The sequence below is a fragment of the Pelobates fuscus genome, chromosome 1, assembly GCF_036172605.1.
Source record: "Pelobates fuscus isolate aPelFus1 chromosome 1, aPelFus1.pri, whole genome shotgun sequence".
Classification (NCBI taxonomy): Eukaryota; Metazoa; Chordata; class Amphibia; order Anura; family Pelobatidae; genus Pelobates; species Pelobates fuscus.
In genome coordinates, this window is record NC_086317.1 from 40,397,202 (window position 1) to 40,419,939 (window position 22,738).

General features: G+C 38.9%; 1 protein-coding gene across 1 annotated transcript in view; it reads left to right on the top strand.

The window, feature by feature from the left end:
- LTN1 (listerin E3 ubiquitin protein ligase 1) overlaps window positions 1-17,082 on the top strand; it is a 64,084-nt gene extending 47,002 nt beyond the window's left edge. The window contains exons 25-30 of the mRNA XM_063448221.1: window positions 1,925-2,111; window positions 4,224-4,395; window positions 6,498-6,718; window positions 8,303-8,497; window positions 10,237-10,404; window positions 16,817-17,082. Of these exons, the coding sequence (XP_063304291.1) occupies window positions 1,925-2,111; window positions 4,224-4,395; window positions 6,498-6,718; window positions 8,303-8,497; window positions 10,237-10,404; window positions 16,817-16,879 (1,006 nt within the window). The 3' untranslated portion in view covers window positions 16,880-17,082. The remainder of the gene's footprint in view (window positions 1-1,924; window positions 2,112-4,223; window positions 4,396-6,497; window positions 6,719-8,302; window positions 8,498-10,236; window positions 10,405-16,816) is intronic.
- The last annotated feature ends 5,656 nt before the right edge of the window (window positions 17,083-22,738 follow it).

A 22,738-nucleotide genomic window follows, 5' to 3' on the forward strand; every position in this document is an offset into this window, starting at 1 on the left:
GTCTCGCCATGCTCTATTAAATGCTCATTCAAAAAAAAAAAACCTTTTTATTTTACTTTCTGTGGGACTTCTCTTTGGAGGTGAAATACTTGTTCGTTTCACCCTGACAAATTTATCCTTAAAGTAAGAACATATTTAATTTCTGAAAGATCCCAAGTGAAAACTGACTCATGTAAATGAAACTTGGCATAATTGTAATGGGAATTTCTTACATTGCAATATTAAATAGTTGTGTTTATATAGCGGGGGGGGGGGGGGGGGAAATAGAGAAAGTTAGAGGAAGGTGAATTTAATAACCTCAGTACAACAGATCCTTTAGTTTGAATTACCCTCAGTGTGTACCTAATGTATTCCCCCAATAGTCCTATTCCCAATATGTTCCAAATTACTCCACAGAATGTATTGGTCATCCCTCAACAGGTGCCAGACATTTGTTCCCCTAATATCCACCTACAGGAACACACAAAGTCCATAGAGTTGATATGTTTAGCATTTTATTTCCAGTCATTATATTTTCTTGCCAGAAATTCATTTTGAAACAGAATGCAGACCTTCAAATTGAGAACAAAAGCAGAAATGTAATGTTAATGTATTACAGAGTTCAGATTGTTCCATGACATTGTTCGTGAAATCTCTTGCTTCGGTGACTTGTCACCTTGTGCACTTAGTGCTGTCATTAATTAATCTTACGCAGTGCCTGCGTCAAAGCTAGATTTGACGGAGTAACCACTGTATCAGTCTGCTTTCCACTGCTAACTTTATCTTTATCCGTTTAACATCCTTGTTTGCCTCTAATGACATATCCCTTTGCTATCTCCTAATGATCATGTCAAATATACCTATAGATTAATATTTCTTTTTTTTATTACTGAGAACTTTTGCATGTTATATGCTGGGAATTTACTGTTTACCCGTAGAGGAATGAATAATGTTTGTAATCGTAAGATAATGCATTCGAAACATAAATTCTTTCAAATATAAATAATATAAAACAGAACAAGACATACAGGGTTATTCATTAAAGTGAACACTGACAGAAATTCAAAGTGAATTTAAAATTTAAGGTGAAAATAGCTGAACTGCTTTCAGTTCAGCTGCTTTGGCCATAAAGGGACACTATAATCACCCGAAAAACTACTTTATTGAATTTGTTCTGGTGAGTAGAATCATTACCTTCAGGCTTTTTGCGGTGAACACTGTCTTTCCAGACAAAATGCAGTGTTTACATTACAGCCTAGGGATAATTCCACTGGCCACTCCTCAGATGGCTCCTCAGAGGTGCCTTCTGGGGCAGTGATGCACAGTGTACAGTACTGACATTCAGTGTCTCCACCCTATGCATGCAGACATTGAACTTTCCGCATAGAGATGCACTGATTGAATGAATCTCTATGAGGAGATGCTGATTGGCCAGGGCTGTGTTTGACTTGTGCTGGCTCTGCCCCTGATCTGCCTCTTTGACAGTCTCAGCCAATCCTATGGGGAAGCATTGTGATTGACTCAGAGAATCACTTCTGATGATGTCCGCCAAGCAGGCAGATCAGGTACAAAGTTGGCAGGTGCAGATTTGAACAAAAGTAAGATTTTACTATATTTAGCAGGGCCCGGGAGGGCTAGATGGTGGTTTTAACACTATAGTGTCAGGAATACGTGTTTGTGTTCCTTTACATTTGAAATTCACTTTGAATTCCCTCTTGTATCCTGGCAATCTGTCTTTCTTCTCATTTTTGTAACTTTTTTTCTTTTTCCTGTCTTATAAAGCGTGGCACTTTTGTTCATTCCTTCCATTGTGGTCACTGTAAATTCCTTAGTCACTAGTTTGTTGGAATTATTGTTGCTTGGTCATGTTGGGTGTTTGCTTTAAGTCTATCAGTCTCTAAAGAGGACAAGTTAAAAAACTTGTTTTGGTTGTGATTCGGTTTAGGTCTCCTCCTGCCGCACTCATGTCTGTCCTGGCAGTTTTGGAAGATTTAGTGGAAAGTATTCTTCAAGGAATCCCGGTCGGAGAATATGTCTTAATCCAGCCTCCAAATGATGAATTCTGTCTTGTTCTTGGTTATCTACTGACTTGGAAATTAATACTCACCTTCTTCAAAGCTTCGTCATCACAAGTATGTGCTTCATTATTATGCGGTTATGTGTGATACTGTTTAAATATTAAACAAATAAAGCTCACATTATCTTACAGGTTTATTAATTCTTTTGAGGTTGCCTGTCTATAATTTTAATGGTAGGTGTATTTTAAAGTGAGAGACAGAATAACAAAAAAATAATCCAGAAATACATACCAAAAAAGTTATAAATTGATTTGCATGTCAATGAGTGAAAAAAGTATTTGACCCCTTCAATTTAGTACTTGGTGGCAAAACCCTTGTTGGCAATCAGATGTTTCCTATAGTTGGCCACCAGGTTTGCACACATCTCAGGAAGGATTTTGTTCCACTCCTCTTTGCAGATCCTCTCCAAGTCATTAAGGTTTCGAGGCTGATGTTTGTCAACTCGAACCTTTAGCTCCCTCCACAGATTTTCTATGGGATTAAGGTCTGGAGACTGGCTAGGCCACTCCAGGACCTTAATGTGCTTCTTCTTGAGCCACTCCTTTGTTGCCTTGGCTGTGTGTTTTGGGTCACTGTCATGCTGGAATACCCATCCATGACCCATTTTCAAAGCCCTGGGAAGGTGGTTGATGGAGCTTCATGGATGGTACATGGCCCCGTCCATCGTCCTTTTGATGCGGTGCAGTTGTACTGTCCCCTTAGAAGAAAAACACCCCCAAAGCATAATGTTTCCACCTCCATGTTTGACGATGGGATGGTGTTCTTGGGGTCGTAGGTAGCATTCCTCCTCCTCCAAACACGGCGAGTTGAGTTGATGCCAAAGAGCTCGATTTTGGTCTCATCTGACCATAACACTTTCACCCAGTTCTCCTCTGAATCAATAAGTTGTTCATTGGCAAACTTCAGACGGGCCTGTACATGTGCTTTCTTTAGCAGGGGGACCTTGCGGGCGCTGGAGGATTTCAGTCTGTCACGGTGTAGTGTGTTACCAATTGTTTTCTTGGTGACCATGGTCCCAGCTGCCTTAAGATCATTAACAAGATCCTCCCGTGTAGTTCTGGACTGATTCCTCATCATTCTCATGATCTTTGAAAGTCCACGAGGTGAGATCTGACAGTTATTTTGTGTATCTTCCATTTGCGAATAATCGTACCAACTGTTGTCACCTTCTCACCAAGCTGCTTGGTGATGGTCTTGTAGCCCATTCCAGCCTTGTGTAGGTCTGCAATCTTGTCCCTGACATCCTTGGACAACTCTTTGGTCTTGGCCATGGTGGGGAGTTTGAAATCTGATTGCTTCTGTGGACAGGTGTCTTTGATACAGGTAACAAGCTGAGATTAGGAGCACTCCCTGTTTTTTATTTGTTATTCGGTCTCTCACTTTTAAAATATACCTTCCATTAAAATTATAGACTGATCATTTCTTTGTCAGTGGGCAAACGTTCAAAATCAGCAGGGCATCAAATACTTTTTTCCCCTCACTGTATAACCCCTCTGCCCTGAAAACATAATCTATTACCGCTCTGCCCTGGCCACCACCACCTGAAATAATGTATCACCACTGCCACGCACACAACTAAAAATCGTATTGTCTTACATCACCTGTGATCATTATCTCTCAACTTTCTCACTGTATACCTACTTAAATCATCATCTGTTACCTTCCTGCGTCACACATATCTGAAATCATCATCTGTTACCCCTCTGCCCAGCACTTATGCTAAAATCCTCATCAGTTACCCCTCTGCCCTGCTCTGCACACCACGTAATATCCTCATCTATTACCACTCTGCTCTGCACACCACTTGCCGTCATCATCCGTTACCCCTCTGCCCCACACACCATCTGAAAGGTTCTATTATTCTGTTCCTTGCATGTCTTCTGCAATCATCATCTATTACCCTCTTCCCTGCATGTCTTGTGATTTTCTGCTGTGCTTTTCTGCATTGCACTGTAAGGCACATAGTCTATGTGCAGAGATTGCTTCTTTTGACCACAAATATGACATTTTTGCATCCATGGTAACCTACACTTCATTCACTTAGGCATTTCAACCAATTTTATTCAGCCCAGGTTGATTTCCTTCTGACTATATAAGAAATGTATGCAGTTTTAGAGAAAACCAGTGCTTTGATCGATATTTATTGTTTTTTGTTTTTTTCATCAGCTGCGTGCACTATACTCCCAGTACCTTCGAAAAACAAAGAACTTAAACAAACTTTTGTGCAACCTGTTCAAACTAATGCCTCATAACCCAGTCCTTCCTGGCCAAGCCTCAGATGCAACCAACAAAGAGCTGAAAACCTTATTTACCGAGGAACTACATCTAACTGTAAAAGGTAGGTAGCTGTGTCAAAGAAAGCCAATCCTAAGGTCAGGCTGCTCTTCTAAATGGCACCTTTCCTGTTGTTTATGCATCATGCTCGTCAAATATCCAGCATTGCACAGCTCATTTTTGTTGTCTCATAGTTTTGGTTTCACTGTGGTTATGGTTATTCACCACCAGTGAGCAGAAAACTGTGAATTTATCAATACAAAATAAATAGCCAGTATAGATTGCAGAGATAAATAACGTGAATATATATATAAAGAGAGCTTTTCGACGCTAGTTTATCTCCCCTGTTTCTCCTGTTTTGGGTAGTTGTACAAGATTTGGGAGTGTCCGATATATTCGGTCTGTCTGCTTCTTGTTGCTAAAGAAATTCTCTGTCAAAACAAAAGCAATCCATGTTAACTGTTCACTTTCTGCAGAATATTCCTTATGAGGATTTGGGTGGAGGCCTCGGGCAGCTCAAAAATTCCTCTCGCAAGATAAGGAATCATCTGGGATATGATTCATTCCAGGCAACTATTGCACATTTGTGAAGCATCATCTTGTATGGAATTCACAGTTTATTCCATTAATCCCGTATATCTGCACTTGCCTCCAAAGGCTATAAAACACAGACCGAAATACTAAGTTACGCTCGACTCATGAGAGCGCTTTGTATTAGGGGTGGAATTCATTGTATGTAATACACTTCAGTTTACAGTAAAACCTTTAATAAAAGATTTCGAGCTCCGTATTCAAATGAATCTTAACACAGACTTTTGACAACATTGTTTGAATACAGCATAGTAAGTACTACAGAGTTTGAAAGTCAAATCACAAGAGCCGGAGAGCCATGTTAAAGCAGGATATTTTAGCATTATTTATTTTATATTTTTTTTACTCTGAATTTTAGTGCACTGTTACCCAAATGGGCAACATTCCAACTGTGCTTCAGTCCCAGTTCTGTTTTTTCAGCCTAATGTTTGCTATTCACATTTCATTTTGATACAATTTGAAGCTTTTTGTGAATAATCTTATCAAGAAATATCACATGTCCGTCCTAAAATTAAATAAAAAATACCCCTTAATTCTGTCATCTCTTGATATAAAGTGCTTTTCAGTGCAGTAAAATTGTCATTGTTATATTTGTCATTGTTATATTTGCCCTTAGTAAATGTCAATCAAGGAATGTTTTGTTGTGCATGCCAACTATGTTTTATTGCAATTACCTACAGAAATGTATGAGAAATTGCAGAGTGCATTGATGGATTTGCCCACCCACTGCGCTAGAATAGCGATAGCTACTTTGCTGAAATCTTCATCTTATCCCCTTAAGGACCAAACTTCTGGAATAAAAGGGAATCATGACATGTCACACATGTCATGTGTCCTTAAGTGGTTAAAGTGACATCTAAACAATTCATTATCTAGTGATTTGGCTAGCACAGTGCGTAAAAGAAATTATGTTTTATATATCTGTCAACTGTTACTGCAAGTTGGATTCTCATTAAAATAGATGTGATCTTGAAATTTACACCAACATTTCAATTTCGCAAATATGCTCGTTGTGGTAATATGAGCCAATTGGCATCAGAAGATTTATACAAAGACTGTTATGACACATTCCATTTTTTGGTGGCTATGGGTTTTTAGGAATTCGATTTCAGCTTGTAGACACCCCATTATAAAAAGCACGAGGTACAGAAATATGAGCAAAATTATGTTGTCGGCTCAATTTTAAACACATGGTACCCGTGCTACCAATAATGACACAGCAGGTATGGTATTTGTGTGAAGGAATGCTAGAGTACATTTGAAGTATTGTTGGAAGGAAATAGAGATAAGACATGACAAAACAAGGAAGGAGTAAGGAGGTAAAGGAATGTGTAAGAGGTATAAAAACAAACACTGGTGAAGAAAATCGAGGCAAAAGCACGTTAAAGATAAATCCTAAATGAATTTAAATAAAAAGAAAACAATCTATATTTTTTTAGTGCTGGATTCAAAATGGCCCTGTTCTCATATGTTAATGTTCTTCATTTAATAACGCTGATATCTCGCCCCTGTAATCAATTATTGGTACCTGTACGAGTGATTCGTTTTCTATTGCCCTTTATTTAATTCTTCCAGGCTTTGCCACCCTGCAGTATGAAATCCCACACTTGGCATGCTGTGTTTACCACATCACTCTAAAAGACCTTCCAGCTATGGTCAGGCTTTGGTGGAATAGCCGCGAAAAGAGGATTTTCAATGTGGTTGACCAATTCACAACCAAATATGTCAGCAAGGTTCTGTCATCCCAAGAGATCACGTCCGTCCAGTCTAGCACTCAGATCTTCGACGGCATGACTGTAAGTTTATTTGTGTGTGGTTCTGTTGTTTGTGTTTTTTTTTTTTTTTTTTTTTTTTTAATTCTTTATTTTGGTTGTGCATTTATGAAAATTACATATAAGCGTTTTACATATCACAGCATCGTAAACAAGTTTCAATACTATACATCCAAAACTGGAAGTGACATTTGAGGAACAGGCACATTTTTATATTAATGTTTAAACAAGCGTTAACCATTTAGTTGCGAAAAGTCCCGTTAGGTATAAAATAGTGATGAGTGACAAAATGTTAACGTAGCGCTCCTTGAAATGAAAATAATAATACGGTAGCTTAAACTCGGTTAGGTACAGGGGGCACGTTACAATTTGTTATGGGCATCAGGAGAGAGATTATCTGGTGAGACAGTGTTATCAAGGCATATTGGGTAGGCAGACATTAACATGGTCAGAGTGGGCAGCTAAACATCATATTGGTAACTGATCAGGCTCACACTGGTAGTATATTATGCTTGCCATGAGATATCTATGTGCATGAAAAAGATAGCATTAACTTAACTAGCATACAAACAAAAGATCTTATGATTAAACAGTTGTATTCAGGCTTGGTAAATAGTAGACATAGGGATTGTTAAAACAGAGAAGATCATGTTGGCACTACGGTATATGTCACGTTAAAGGAGGTATCATAGAGGTACGCTAGGGGACACATTAGGCAGAACCAAAAACAATGAGGCCCGGTAAAATCAACTGTATTAGGTTGTCTAGCAGTAAGTAGGTGTTTGTGTTTTTTTTAAACTGAATTATTGTTTGTAAATTGTATAATATATTTAAAAGAAAATATATAATCTCAATATTCATCTGAAGTACAAACTCCATTACTGAACGATTAGACTACTTGCAACAGGGGGGGGCACAAGGGCACTCTTGGCACCACAACCAGTACTGCATGCTGTAGTGGTTCTGGTGCTTGGAGTATTTATTTAAGATGCCCAGCACTTGCACATGATGTTAGGATTCATGGTTGAATACTAGTTCTTGATTTCCTGCACAAACATTAGATGGATAAGCTGTACCTCTGACCAAGGAGTTGCTCATACAGCAAGGGTAAGCCAGGACATGCACTGTATTTTCTTATATGTGGGCATTACAAAGTACTATAGTACTTTAAATATAATTTGTTGCGTATTAAATCCTCCATCGGCATGACTTCACTGGAGGAGGAGCGTGATTAAGGTGAGTGAAAAGTACTGCATGCTATAGTGGTTCTGGTGTTTGGATTATTCATTTAAGGTGCCCAGCACTATAGAAACCCAAAAAAGGATTTCTATACTTTTTGATGCTTGGGGGTGGGGAACCCAAAGCTAGGGACAGGGACATATTATAGTGTTAGGGATACAATTTTGTATTCCTAACTCTATAGTGTCCTCTTAGCAGGATTCCTTTAAGAGATATCAAACGAAGAGTCAACTTTTCTATTATTTACTAAGATGGATATCCAGAGTTAAAAAAATTATTAGCATTTATAAATTAAAAGCAAAAAAGTGTATTTTTCATTCTCATTCCTCAGAGCAGTGTTTAATTTGACATATGTTTTATATTGTTCAGGTGAAAGCTCGTTCTGCCACACGCGAGGTGGTTGCTAACTATTCCGTTGATGATATCTGTATCGAACTCAACATAAAACTTCCAATAAATTATCCCCTGGGATCTATCGCGGTAGAAAGTGGACGTCGAGTTGGAGTGTCTGTACAGCAGTGGAGGAATTGGATGCTGCAGCTAAATACATATCTCACACACCAGGTGGCTATATTGGCGAAATAAGAAACATATGTTACATCATATACCGATAGTATGCTGATAAATTATTTCATGATTGATTGGATACAAAACTTCTTCTGACTCCGACATTATGTTCCAGTCAGGATCTAATCAGCCATTCATGGTTCTGGGGTCGGTAAAATGAGCCCATTACATTGGGTAATATTTACATACATTTATCACCTGCTGATTTGGTTACAATGCAGGGTTGCGTGTTACAACAAGGTGTGGTGTTTGTTCCCATTAGAGTAGAGCTCTGACACCTACAGAACATTTTACTTGCCCTAAGCGGTCTTTTATTAGTGCCAGTTTGCAGTTGGATCCTGTATTAATAAGAATCTGTGTTCTATGCTGCCAAAACGTATTGGATTGTCTTGATAACCATTGACAGATGCATGTTACTTGGACTTTGATCACGTATTTTTTTTTTTTATTGCTAGATTTTCTTTACTATACCATCTATTATTTTATTGCTTCTCCCAAATATTCTCAGTATTGTCAGTATTTTTTTATTTTTTTTCACAATCTTTATTTAATACAGTGTTAGCATCTCACCACAACTGATCACAGCACAGTGGCAGGGCATTCTGCTGTTAGTGCAGATTCACAATTTGTTTCCCAATGCTTATGGTTGGGATATATTCCCTATACCAACAAGACTTTGGGTAGACCCAGCTCCAGAACCTAATTTGGGAGGGGCAATATATATTTATTTTTATTCAAAATGTTCTTACACATACATGAACAATCACAGACAAGCTCACTGCACACATCTCCCTACAGAAAGCTTACTGACACACACATCAAGCTTGCTATGTACAGCTCACTGATACACACACAAGACCACACAGCTTACTTGCTCACTACAGAAAAACCGCTACTACAGAAAGCTCATTAAACATAGCTCAATTCACACAAGCTCACTGACACACACAAGATAACACATCTCACTACAGACAGTTCACTAACACGCACAGCTTACTACACAGTGCTCATTGATTCACACAAACAAGCTCACTACAGAAAGCTCATTGATAAATACAACATCACTACACACAGCTCACTACACACAAGGTCACTAATATACACACATCGTCACACAGCTCACTACCGACAGCTAACTGACACCACCCACCCCTACGATTTTACTACAGAAATCTCACTTACACACACACACACACAGTACACCACTGGGGAGGGAGAGAGAGAGACATCACCACTACCCTGACTTTTAAGTCACTTACCCCCAACACCCGTAACCCACTAAGCATCTCTTCGGAGTATGTAATCAATACAGGGATACCAGTGCTTGGTGTGATTTCAGCTATTTCTCGACCGTGAAGGCCTTTCAGGCCTCAACTGCCTCGATATCCTTAGCCACTGTTCTTTCGTGGGTATCTCTGGGTGCTTACAGAGGGGGCAGGTATTAGTAATTTTCCTGCATTTAGGAGATGTCACAAGATTGATTTTTTTTTTTATTTATTTTTTATTTTGGTACATTCTCAAATTCAAATAAAGGTGTGATCCCAAAATCCCCCAATCTCCACATATCCAGCATTCATCTTCTCATTAATTCTAAACCCATCACTTTATTTAATCTGACCTTTCTACATCACTAACATCTCTGCACCCTTAACTAGCAACGTGAAGTTCCACAATGCAACAATACCCATATTGTTGGAGTCCTGTCCTTGATTAGTGCTTTATTCTGTGTCTGGTAGAACGGAAGTATAATGGAAGGTCTAGCCTTGTGGAAGAACAATGTGGACAAACGATTTGAAGGTGTCGAAGACTGTATGATCTGTTTCTCAGTCATCCATGGTTCAAATTACTCTCTACCAAAGAAAGCCTGCAGGACATGCAAAAAGAAATTCCACTCGGAGTGCCTGGTAAGTGACAAGGAAATTCCTCGATCTGTTCCGGAAAATGTGTGTTAATTGGAAGCTTAGAACGTGTAAAAGGAGAATGTTAAGGGAACCTCTACTTCCATTCAAATGTAATATATGAGATCTTTAAAAAGAAAGAAAAACTATATTGTAAGACCATTGCCAGCAAATGTGCACAATCTTTAGAGTGTAAACCCTGTATGCATTGTAAAATGATTCATTTTGGGCAGATGCTCGGCCTGCAGCAGTTATATGAAATGTGTCAAATCTGGGGTAGTCGTGTACATGTCCAATCGTTTTGTCTCAAGCAGACATGATAAAGCTGCTTCAGCTGACATGTGACAAGCTAAGGAACCCCACAGATTAGAGAGGATCTGCATCAAGATTAAATCTTCCATTTATATTAGCCATGTGTCAGATTGCCGTATACATACACACACATACACACACACATATATATATATATATATATATATATATATATATATATATATATATAAATATAGAAAATAATCTTGCACTCCATGAAATAGAAAGTTACTTGCCTGGTGCTTGTCAAGCAAAAATGTAGAAAATTGTAGAGATGATAGCACTCTCAGGACTCCAATATAAGATTTAACTTTTAATGATTTACAGGATAAAAGATCGACGTTTCAGTCTGCTATACACAGACTTTCATCAGGACTAATATATACAATACAAATACACACTTATATACACATAAGAGAACAAGCAATTAACTTACCCACCACCGAAATTAACTCCCATTCACTGTCCAACCGGTCCGAAAAACGCGCGGATTCTGCCATGGGTCACGTGTGCGTACGTGACGTCGTCACGTGACGTCGGCGTCATTACCACGTCACGTGATCGGCCGGGTTTGCAGCCTAATTGGGAGGGTGTTGCTATGCGACCACAGTGTCCATAGCAACATAAAAACAAACAACACGTGGCTGGAAAGCCTTTAAATATCATATTTCTAACGGGCATCCCCCAGGTAATCTGTACTAGTAAACAAGAATAATATATCTTACAGCATTAAACCGGATGTATACATTACAGCCCAATTGTGCAGACAAAGCATGCATAGCCATGTAATTAGACCCACAGCATGAAACAGGCAACTAAATATAGCAGAAAGAAACATACAAATAGATAAAAATAGTAAAATGAAGCATAGTCATCCAGATTAGTCATAGAAAGCACATATCATGAGTGTTGCCTCTGTATATTATCGAGAAATAGATAACCTCATTATTCTCCCAATAACACCCCTAAGTGTATATATACACCTATTCCTCAGGGAAAGTGCCCTTTCCAAAATTCAGGATAGCTCCTAGGTGTATAACAACTAGTCAGGTGTATAACAACTAGTCAGAAAATATGGATGAGCGCCTGTCACCCTGGGTGAGTACACCCCCTAATATTATTAACGCCATATAGGTAAGAGCATATATATATATATATATATATATATATAGAACAGGATCATCAAGATAGCACTCTCAGGACTCTGAAGTAAAATTTAACTTTTAATAAATCAAAGTAAAAAATCATGATTTTTTACTTTGATTTATTAAAAGTTAAATTTTACTTCAGAGTCCTGAGAGTGCTATCTTGATGATCCTGTTCTATACTTTGCTTGACAAGCACCGGGCAAGTACTTTTTTATTACATGGAGTGCAAGATTATTTTCTATTTATATATATATATATATATATATATATATATATATATATATATATATATATATATATATATATATATATATATACATATATACACATACATTTTTGAATTTTGTAATTATATACACTTCCACCTGAAGTCTGTGGATAGTTAATACAATGTTAAACATAATCTGCACACCAGTCAAGCCATAAGCTTTTCCCTCAGAAATCACAAATTTGCAGCGATGTTACTACCGCAAAGGATTCTGGGTGTGCATATGCAAATCAGTTTAACAAAGAATCACATTAAATGGAATGAGGCAAAAATGTGATTCATTTTTTAAAAAACAATTTGCATATGCCCACCCAGAATCCTTTGCGGTAGAAATATCAGATTTGTGATTTCTGTGGGAAAAGCAAGTCTTATGGCTTGACTGGTGTGCAGATTTCTGTTTAACATTGTATTATATATATATATATATATATATACATAACAGAAATGACCGCACTCCAAGGACAAGGAGCTTCCGTCAGGACAAAACATGCCAGACTAGCACGGGCACCACAGGATTACACCAGGAGTGCAAGCCCTCAATATATATATATATATATATATATATATATATATATATATTTGTGTTAGGGGCACATAGCCTAAAATAAGAGGGCCCTCCAAGGTGTAAGAAAAGAAAAGAAAAGGAAAAAGTGTTGAGAATGAGGAATGGTGGAAGGGTCATTCAAACACGGACCATAAGCCCCTCCCACAATTACAGGCCCAACTGCCTTAATACTTGTGTTAGGGGCACATAGCTGTATATGGAGTAAGTTCCAGTATAAACGTAGGATAGTATAAAGAGAAAGTCGGTCGTGGTGTGCCGGGACCGACGATACGGTAGGCCTGTAAATAAAGACGGCAAAAGTGAATAATCAAAGATTTAATTCAGTCAACAAATACATACAAATTAACCAGACACTTCCTTAAATGCATTTCTTATCTCTTATTGGTGTACTGGTTTGGGTATGTATCATGTATAAGCAGCAGATTTCCATCGCCCCAGGGATTTGATAATGTGTACTGGTATGTTGACGCTGGAGGCTGTGGAGGCCGCCCCTATGCGGAAGGAGTGACCCGATTAGGTAAATCTGCGACAGCAGATTTAAATTTATCACTATAATATAGTAGGTAAAAGGGTTGCGTTCTAGCTGGGTTAACAGAGATCTGACATATCTCATGAATGTAACAGCGGTAAGCACTGAGCCTTGTAATACCAATAATTGTTGTGATGGTTGTGAGGTAGGGTTTTGAAGGTATTAATCTAGGACCACAACTGGGCACCATTTATTGTGCGTAGGATAATACGTTATTTCTACTGGTGGTGCGTGTTGGCTCGTTTTGGACTGTGGTAGAGCCAATATGTAGTGATCCATGTGTTTACGTAGGTGGGATCGTTGAATACATCTATCTGTATAAGTGGTGGTGATGGTAGTGAATTCTCTTGGCCTGAGAAAACCGTAGAAGGCTATGTACATGGCCGCTTTAATTACGAAGTTGGTGGTAAAATTAAATGGGTGTAAATCTAATAGGTCAGATAGGGATTGGAAAAGTTGGTTGTAAATTGGTAATCTCTGAGAGGTACATGGGGGAATATATAACATCCAATCTTACTATGTCAGTGTTCGTGTTTGTCAGCGTTGTCAGGGCATTTATATTGTTTGACTTATTTCCTATTGTTTGTGTAGACTGAGCCACTATTACATTTCCCAGAAAACTATAGGATGAAAATTATTACCAGTGGGGGTGAATACAGAGCGCCCCGATGACTTAATTCTCATTTATAATTCAGGAACGAAAAGCAGGCCACAGATCACGGCATGTAATCTCTGGCCTTGTCTGCTGTGGGTAGCTCATAAACCCTGCTGCACAGTAGGGGATCATGCTTTGCGACAGACGATTTAAATTTATCACTATAATATATTGCCAAAAGTACCATGTAATGTTTAGGATCCTTACTTTCAGTACAGTATGTGCAGTTCTACATTGCAGGAACCCGAATGACATATGTAGGAAGTCAGTCTGAAGTTTAAACGATAGCAGGTGTTTAACCTCTGGTTCCACTCAGCACGCTTTACTTGAATGGCTGAACTTTGGAACGTTCAAGATTGGTTACTGCCTTTGGAACCTTTTCAATGTTGTTGTTGTTTTTTTGTTTTTTTGTTTTGTTTCTGTCTTTGGATATTCAACAAGATTTTGAAAAGCAATTTCCCTTTTTTAACAAGTTCTAAGGTTTCATTGTCCATTTGTATTTAAAAGACAAGTGCCATATTAACAAGAGAGATCAGTATGTCGGTCGGTGTTTTGAAACAAACAGGAGTCATTTATTAGAAGATGATATGGTTTCTTTATGAAGAGCTTAGTATTTCATCTTTATTGTTCATAGTGATAGAAAGTGTATTAATAAAAACATGTTTGTTTTTTGACTTGGATCATCAGTGTCTGCTGATACCAGGCCTCTGGGTCAACTGCTATTCTCTGGGCATAAGGGATATAGGGGCTTGTGGCTGTACCCATTCCATGATCCAAATGTCCTTACTATGGCTATTTTATTGGTGAACGGACCCTTTTTATCAAGCATTGCAGATCCTCTATGTATTCCCATTGCATTAAATATTGTTAGACATGTTTACCATGCTATTTAAATATCCCCGGTAGAAGTGCTTACTGCATCATATCCAGATTTGTTTAAAAAATTTATATGCTTTCTACTTTGTCACTATCTATTGGCCCCTGAATAACTAAATTCTCAACCAGTTTTCTTATCCAGAGTGCTGAATTACTCTGTTTATATTTTACTATAAAGACTTTTGAGAGCGGCTGTCACTGTGAATGATTTTGTATTAAAGCTATTTGAAAAGGAGTAATTTTGTAAGCGGTGTATTCCAACCCGGGCAGTATCCAACGTATATATCACTTTTCAACCAACTCCCTCTTGTGTGCAGATAAGACAACCTTTAATAGAGAGGAAAATTCTTTAGGTCTGAGATTAGATTTATGCCATCCATTAGGGGGTATTAAAGAAATAATAACATTTAGACTATTTTTCATATGCAGAACATGTTTAAATACTTAGCAGAGCGTAATGTTCATATAGCCAGTCTCTTCTCCTGAAATCTGCGTAGGTCCACCAGCTTTAACTATCTTAAAGGAACACTATAGGATGTGGAACACAAACATGTATTCCTGACCCTATAGTGTTAAAACCACCATCTAGCCCTTCTTGACCCCTCTTGCCTTCTTAAAAAAGAATTAAATCTTACTTGTATTTAAGTCTGCAGCTGCTGGCTCTGCCCCTGTTTGCCTCTGACCTGTCTCCTGTCTGCTGACATCATCAGAAGTGGTGGTCTGAACCAATCACAATGCTTCCCCATAGGATTTGCTGTAAATGAGGCAGATCAAGGGCAGAGCCAGCACAAGTCAAACACAGCCCTGGCTAATCCGCATCTCCTCATAGAGGAAAGTTCAGTGTCTGCATGCAGAGGGTAGAGACACTGAATGACAGTGCTGCTCACTGTGTTGCACTGCCCCAGGAATCATCTCTAGCAGTCATCTGAGGAGTGGCCAGTGGAGGTATCCCTAGGCTGTAATGTAAACACTGCATTTTCTCTGAAAAGACTGTTTACAGCAAAAACCCCAAAGGGAATGATTCTACTCACCAGAACAAATTCAATAAGTTTTAGTTCTGGTGACTATAGTGTCCCTTTAAGTTGCCGTTTTGATTTTACTTCAGTGAAATTTTGCCATGTGCTTCAATTCCGTGCTCTATCTTTCCACTCATCTGTCATATACACATGCTGCCCTGTAGTGTTGCCTCATGACCCAGCTTCCTCTGAAAGCAATCCATTAGATTATAATAAAGCAACTTTTACTGTTTGCTACCAGCTATGCCCACCAGAACAAATGTTAGGTGACGTGGCTTTATTCAGCCTCACTGTTAGACTTCTGCTTAGGTTTGACATTATTACAGCTGTCTCCAGCCATTTTACATAATTTGGTACTTTATAGATGTCTGCAACAGCCAGAATGCTCTGGTGTAACCTCCAGATTAAATATGTAAACACAGATAAAGTGGCCTGGGTGCAGTGTTTTTAACCTTGCGATGTAAAACACTGCAGCTTTGTAGAAACTGTAATGTTTATATTTCAAGGTTAAATGCATCTCTAGAGGCTGTACTCCTGACAGCCCATAGAGGCACTAGGTCCTCGAATAAAACGCTACTGTTGGGCCTTGCTGGTGTATCTCCAATCCATTGCTTCTCGATGAGAAACATTGATTTGGCGTTAATGGCGGATGGCATCAGCTGGCATGTTGATGTCTCCGAAAAGCAGTGTGGGCGGCTGTAGTGGAGGAGTCCTGGAGTTGGAAGCAATGTAAGCAATCGTTAGCTTTTATTTACAGAAGTGGAAATCACATTGCTTGAAGGGATCCTATAGTCCCCCAAAAAAACATATTTTTGGGACTATAGGTTCCCTTTAACAAATACATTAAATATATAAAATTCAATTTTCTACACATATCATAAGAGTTGGGGACAGTGAAATGTCATACCTGTGCTCTTGTATTATATCAGTTTAAGTTTGATATGCTGAAAAGTGATCTGAATAGGTATATATCTTCAGCTTGTAGTAAATTGTATTAATTATATTAGCAGTATTGTAGTAAAGCTTTCATTTTGTTTTGTGTTTTTCAGTACAAATGGTTCACGTCCAGCAACAAGTCTACGTGCCCGCTTTGCAGAGAAACCTTTTTTTAAAAGTAGCAGTTATTGGATTTTATCAAGTTATGGTGTACAGGACAGATTCTGCAAGAAAGTCACACTTCTTCTTTACAATAAAATGTTCTACCGTGTTTCACTATTGTTACAGAAAATCTTTACTTCCATTTCAGCAATAAGACAATCTCTGCTGAACACAAAGAAATGTAAATTTATAATTAAAGTATAATTTATGCTCCATTGCTGTGTTTCTGTGTTGTAATTTATTTTTAATTTGTTCAGGATTTATAGCTAATTCAGCAGTCCAGCTTTTGCAGACTCTGTTTTCGATTAAGTCCGAAAGGAAATCAACTAATTAAAAGGACACTGTGGGCACCGTAATTGCTTCATCTCATTGAAGTGGTTAAAGTGTCTGCAGTCACCTGGCACCACCGTTCAATTCGACATTACATCAATTTTAATGCTAAGCGAAAGGTTCTTGGCAGCCTATCCCTTATGTACTAATTGGGCTTATAAGGAATCATTAGCCTGTGAAGGAATGAGATGCTGTGATTGTCCGCTTAATTCAAAAATACATCAATGTTTAGCAATGCTAACCACTTATTTTACACCATTAAATCACATAATAATTGTAAGTGAAAAAGAGGGTAAAACCCGCAGCCAATCCGTAGTACTTCTCCCAAAATACTATATACAATATAAACTAAAACTAATTTGCTCTGAAGGCACCACCCCACAAAAATATTGTGACACAGTTATAAAATATACAGCATAATACAGTATGTCCTGGTGTTGGGAAATCCTCCATATGGATTGTGAAATATGAATGGCAAAAATGTATAATATATATATATATATATATATATATATATATATATATATATATATAGTATTTTATTAAACATAGAACATAAAAAAGGTAAAAAGACACACAGTTTGTAAAGTGTACAAACATATAAGCCCGGTCGCAATTCCAGGTTCATGGTGCTGTTCTCTTTTAAAAGTCGACATGAAAATCTTTGCATTATAAAGCTTGCTTACTTAATACGTTTCGTTCTCCGTCAGACTTTTTCATGAGCTTGTACTTTCTACTTCGGCGTCCTGTCTTTAAAAGCATCTTCAACAAATTGGCGCCAATGAAGGAAGGGGTACATGGAGCTCATCAGTAAGGCTCGAAAATGGTTTAACACTAGATGGGTGGACCATGCCAGGCACTCTAACTGATTCAATGAGATTAAATGGTTGTAGTGCCCAAAGTGTCCCTTTGATGCAATTCTGTATAAAAAAAATACTTAAAAAATAACACTGACTTAAACCTCAAAGGGACAGACTACTGCCCAAAAACAGAATAAATAAAAATTACCGTTTAGTAGATAAACCCTAATGAAAACTTTCATGTATTTAATTTTGCCTGTTTTTATCTAGGGTATATCTAAAAACCTCTTGCAAAATATGTAGTTAGCTTGCCTGAAGCCTTTGCAAGCCCTCCCTTTATAACCCCGCCCAGACTTTTTTTAAGTCTGTCCAATCACAGACTTCCCAATGCATCTCAAGGAGAAGTCTTTACAAGGCAGGTGCTCTGCGCAATTGCAGCCTCTTCAGTTTAGCTCCACTGAGCTAACCAAACCAGGAAGTAACATGACGTGTTGTCTGATTGAAAAGCCAGGGGTTGTAACCAAGTATAATTTATAAAAGAGTCAATTTCTATTGAAATCTACACTTTTTGTAAAATGAAATAAACGGACACAATCTTCACACATAAAGCTTTTAAGCAGGCTAAAATGCTTTAGGGGTCTGGTGTGTCCCTTTAATCTCAGCACTAGAGTGGATCGTACTAGTATAAATCTCAGATGGTACTTCCCCTTTAAATGGCTGATCTTGTTCCCGTTAACAATTTTCCTCACGAGTGACATATCCAGACACGTATAAAGGAAAATGGTATTAATAATGAAAAGTTGTCAAATTGTCCAAACACATAAAACAGCAGCTTGTCCTGGCTCTACGTTAGATACTATAAGAACACTTGTGTGCAGTAACCTCTACACAGAGCTAAAAATGAACTACAAAATGAAAATATGGAGTTATATTTCTAAACATTACAGTGCAATATAACTCCAATAAAATACTTATAGTGTTAAAATCTACTATATATATATATTATATAGTTTTCGTTGGGGGACTTTCTCAAAGTGTTTTTCTAATAAGGAATACATGCTGGCATCCATATGATCTCTCTGTAATGGTAAGTATTGTTATGTACTAGAGTGATTTTGCAGCTTGCATTATGTCACACAGTAGGATAGGAAGCCCGTAGGCCGAACATTATTGCGAAGGGCAAAAGTCGCTTAAGGACAAACTTTGCTGTTGAATGCTGCCTCACACAGTCAACGTGCTCTCATTTACAAACCATCACAACTGCCTTAAAGTAAAATGAATTGTATTTAAAGACTCTTTAATTCTGCAGGAGGAGAGGTCCATTAAGTTATTGAAACAGATTACAGAATACACAAAGGGGTTCTTTCGTCCAGGATATGAGAGTTCTTTTGTATAAACACTTTTTTTTTTTTTTGGTACCTTAAAAAGGAAATAAAACATAAAAATATATATTTTCCTAAATATACCATGGTGGATGAGGTTTTGATGCAAGAAGGCAATGATTGCTTACATTCATTTTCCTTGATATTTAACTGTTGCTGGTTACCAGAAATGTTAACAATGGGTGGGACTTCCCAAAAATGATCTAAACTGTCTGTCTTCCTGTATGTGAATGAATGTGTTCTTTTTTTTTTCTCCAAACAATTCTGTTTGCTGTATAAACCTCAATGTGTTCTGCTTTTCTTTCAAATAACAGTTTGATTCCAGAAAAAAATAAATAAAAAGAGCACAGATGAACATGGTAGTAATTGTTTTACTCTGGCCAGGCCATTACCCATTAAAAAAATACAATAAAAAAATAATAAATAAAAAAATAAAAATAAAATTTCAGCTCACCCACCAACTCTTCAAGTCAAGCCTAGTGTCCCCAAATCAATTTTTTTTTATTTATCCCTACGTCCCCTTATTTTGTTTGCCTATGTTTGTGGCGTCTTTATCTTTTGCACTTTAAACACTGCCCAGAGTATGCGATGGGATCTAATTCCTGTGTATGACCATCTGCACAGCACTCAGAAATGATGAGCGGGGATCTCACAGGCAACGCATGGAAAGTATTGTGGGAAGAGTTTTCTTGACAAACAAAGTGTGTGTGTGTGTATATATATATATATATATATATATATATGTGCTCGGAATTTATCGAATATGTAATGGAATGTAGAAGGAGAAGCAAAGTTGGTTGAGGTGTGCCGAAACCAATGTACGAGTAGGCCTGTAAAAGAGGGCCCACAAAGGTGAATTGTTAATATAGATGGGTGTAGGTGGGTGGGGACAAACAGCTTGCACAACAAAGGTAAGTGGGGGGGTAGGGTTTATATAGGATCATAACTCCTCCCACAAATTCAGGCCAAATGGCCTTCCAACTTGTGCTCGGAATTTATCTAATACGTAATGGAATGTAGAAGGAGAAGCAAAGTTGGTTGAGGTGTGCCGAAACCAATGTACGAATAGGCCTGTAAAAGAGGGCAAAAAGAGGATTCAAAGAAAACACACTTTATTGCAAGTTTATGCAGCTTGTGTACTGAAAGCTAGTAAGGAGCTTTTACTCTGATTGAGGTATATATGTAACTAAGCTGAGGATTACCTGTGGCCCCATCACCGAGTGATGTGGACTGGGGTGTAAGAGCTTGGAACCGCTGATGCAGCGCGCCTGCGAAAAAAAGTGACCAGCGAAGGAATTCATGAAGTAGCTTACCAGATGTCTAGCTGGGTGTAAATGCAGATAGTATATCAGGATAACAATGTTAACCTTAGTTGGGCGTATCTTAGGTGACAGATGGGCTGCGTATGTGGACTAGGTGTAGGTTCTGGAGCAGATGTGCAAAACCCTGCAAGTAGAGAAATAGCATACCCCAGGATTAAAGTCATAGTGCACCCGAGCCTTCCCCAGAAATGAAATGGTCAGCCCCGCTTGTCCCTCTGGCCACCTCCCTGACTAGTGCATGGGGTGAAGGGGTGGTGAGAAGTGGAAGTAACTGTCTCTATGCGAGAGGCAATGATAAATAGAGGAATGGAAAGCTTGTTAAGTCGTGGGTGTCACTCTTTGGACTACTGAAATGTCACCAAGAATATAACCTTTGTACTGTAGGGAGTCTTGTGAAGTTAAGTAGTGATATTAGTTTAACATCCTTACCATCGAGAATGACTTTCTCCATGGAAATTGGAACAGGGTGGGAAGGTGAGACGTATGGAGTAGTGATAGTGGGTGGTGGGGGACGGGGAGGGAAATGAGGGGTAAGCCAGCCTGTATGACCGAGATCACCAGGTGAGTGCCTGCCGGGCTTAACGAGACACCTGGTGTGGCTATAGCCGATTCCATTTATCAGCCTGTTAATCATTTGGAAGTTGGCCAGGATAGCGACTGGGGTCTCCTGATTGGAATCTGAGGAGTAAGAACTAGAGCCGGGCCTGGGAACATTGGGCTGAGCCGTTGTGAGCCAGTGTAGTTCTACCTTAGTGGCTGGGGAGGGGATACCCCTGTGTCAGAGCTCTGCTGATATTTTTTGGAATGTACCAGAATCCCAGGTAACTGAGGGTAGAAGGGGTGAGGGATTCCTATGGAGACCCTGGCCAGACTGGCGTGCTGGGTATTTCGTCCAACAGCAGACCGATTATCGGGATGGATACTTGTGACATTCTGAAAAATAAATAATGATTTGGATAAGTAATGTGTCTTAGAGGTATGGATGAGACCTTCGGAGAACTGGCCTGCTTGCTAGTGCCAAGGCGAAGAATTTACCTAGAACCAAGTGACAGGTGAGGCCCTGCTAGTGCCAAGTGGCGGAGAGAGGCTCTACCTATGATTTGGGCCGAGGGGATTTTGTGGCCACTTGAACGTGGTGGCAGGATGTCGGCCTCTCGGTGACCGTAAGAGATTCAAAACGTGTGGCCGTGACATGGGAAGCCCTAACTGTAGCCCTAAAGAAGGACGAGCGAGGTGGCTAATTATGATTTGGTCGTGGGGCTGAACCTCCGTGTTGAGGTGGGGTGTAGACCTCGCGGGACCGTAGTATTACTTAGGATAGCTAAGGCCAGCGCCTAACCCTCAATGCCAGTTCTCTAGCCTAATGGGGCTTGTCTCTTAGAATGGCAACGCGCCGGAAGATTACAATATATTCTTGCTTCTGCAGGGAACGGGCCCGGTCCGGGAAACCTTAGGGGGAAAAAGATGCTAGTGGGCCTGACGTGTGCCACTAATATAATGAGTTTAAAAATGTTGAACGTATGAGAAGGTGTGTATCAGAGATACTGTAACGTACGAACGTGGGTAAGCTGAGGGACCTGAACGTTGGTCCGTAAATTAGAGACAAGCCCCTGGGTTCACATAAATGTGAATTTTTTGAATGATATGAAGGCAAAGTGAGGCCTTAAGGAGAAACGTAATCGTAGTGAGTAAGATTACCAATACCTGATACTGCAATGCAGGGAACCAGGTAGCCTGTAGGTTGTCGATGGCGTAGGACTTGGTAAGCTGCGGCAATGACACAGGTCTAAGTAATGATATGTAGAAATAAATGACAAAACATGTACCATTAAATATAGTAGTAATATGGTGGATTATGATTATGAGATTGTTGTTGACATTTTGTGAGGAATCTTAGCCCAGGTATGTTTTGAATTGTAGAGCCCACTTTGGGAGGTGGGGGGCTGTATGAGGCCGTGGAGGCTGAATGAGGCCTCAAAGGAAAACGTAAAATGATAAAACCTTCTTACCTGTTACGGAAATGCAGGATACTGGGTACC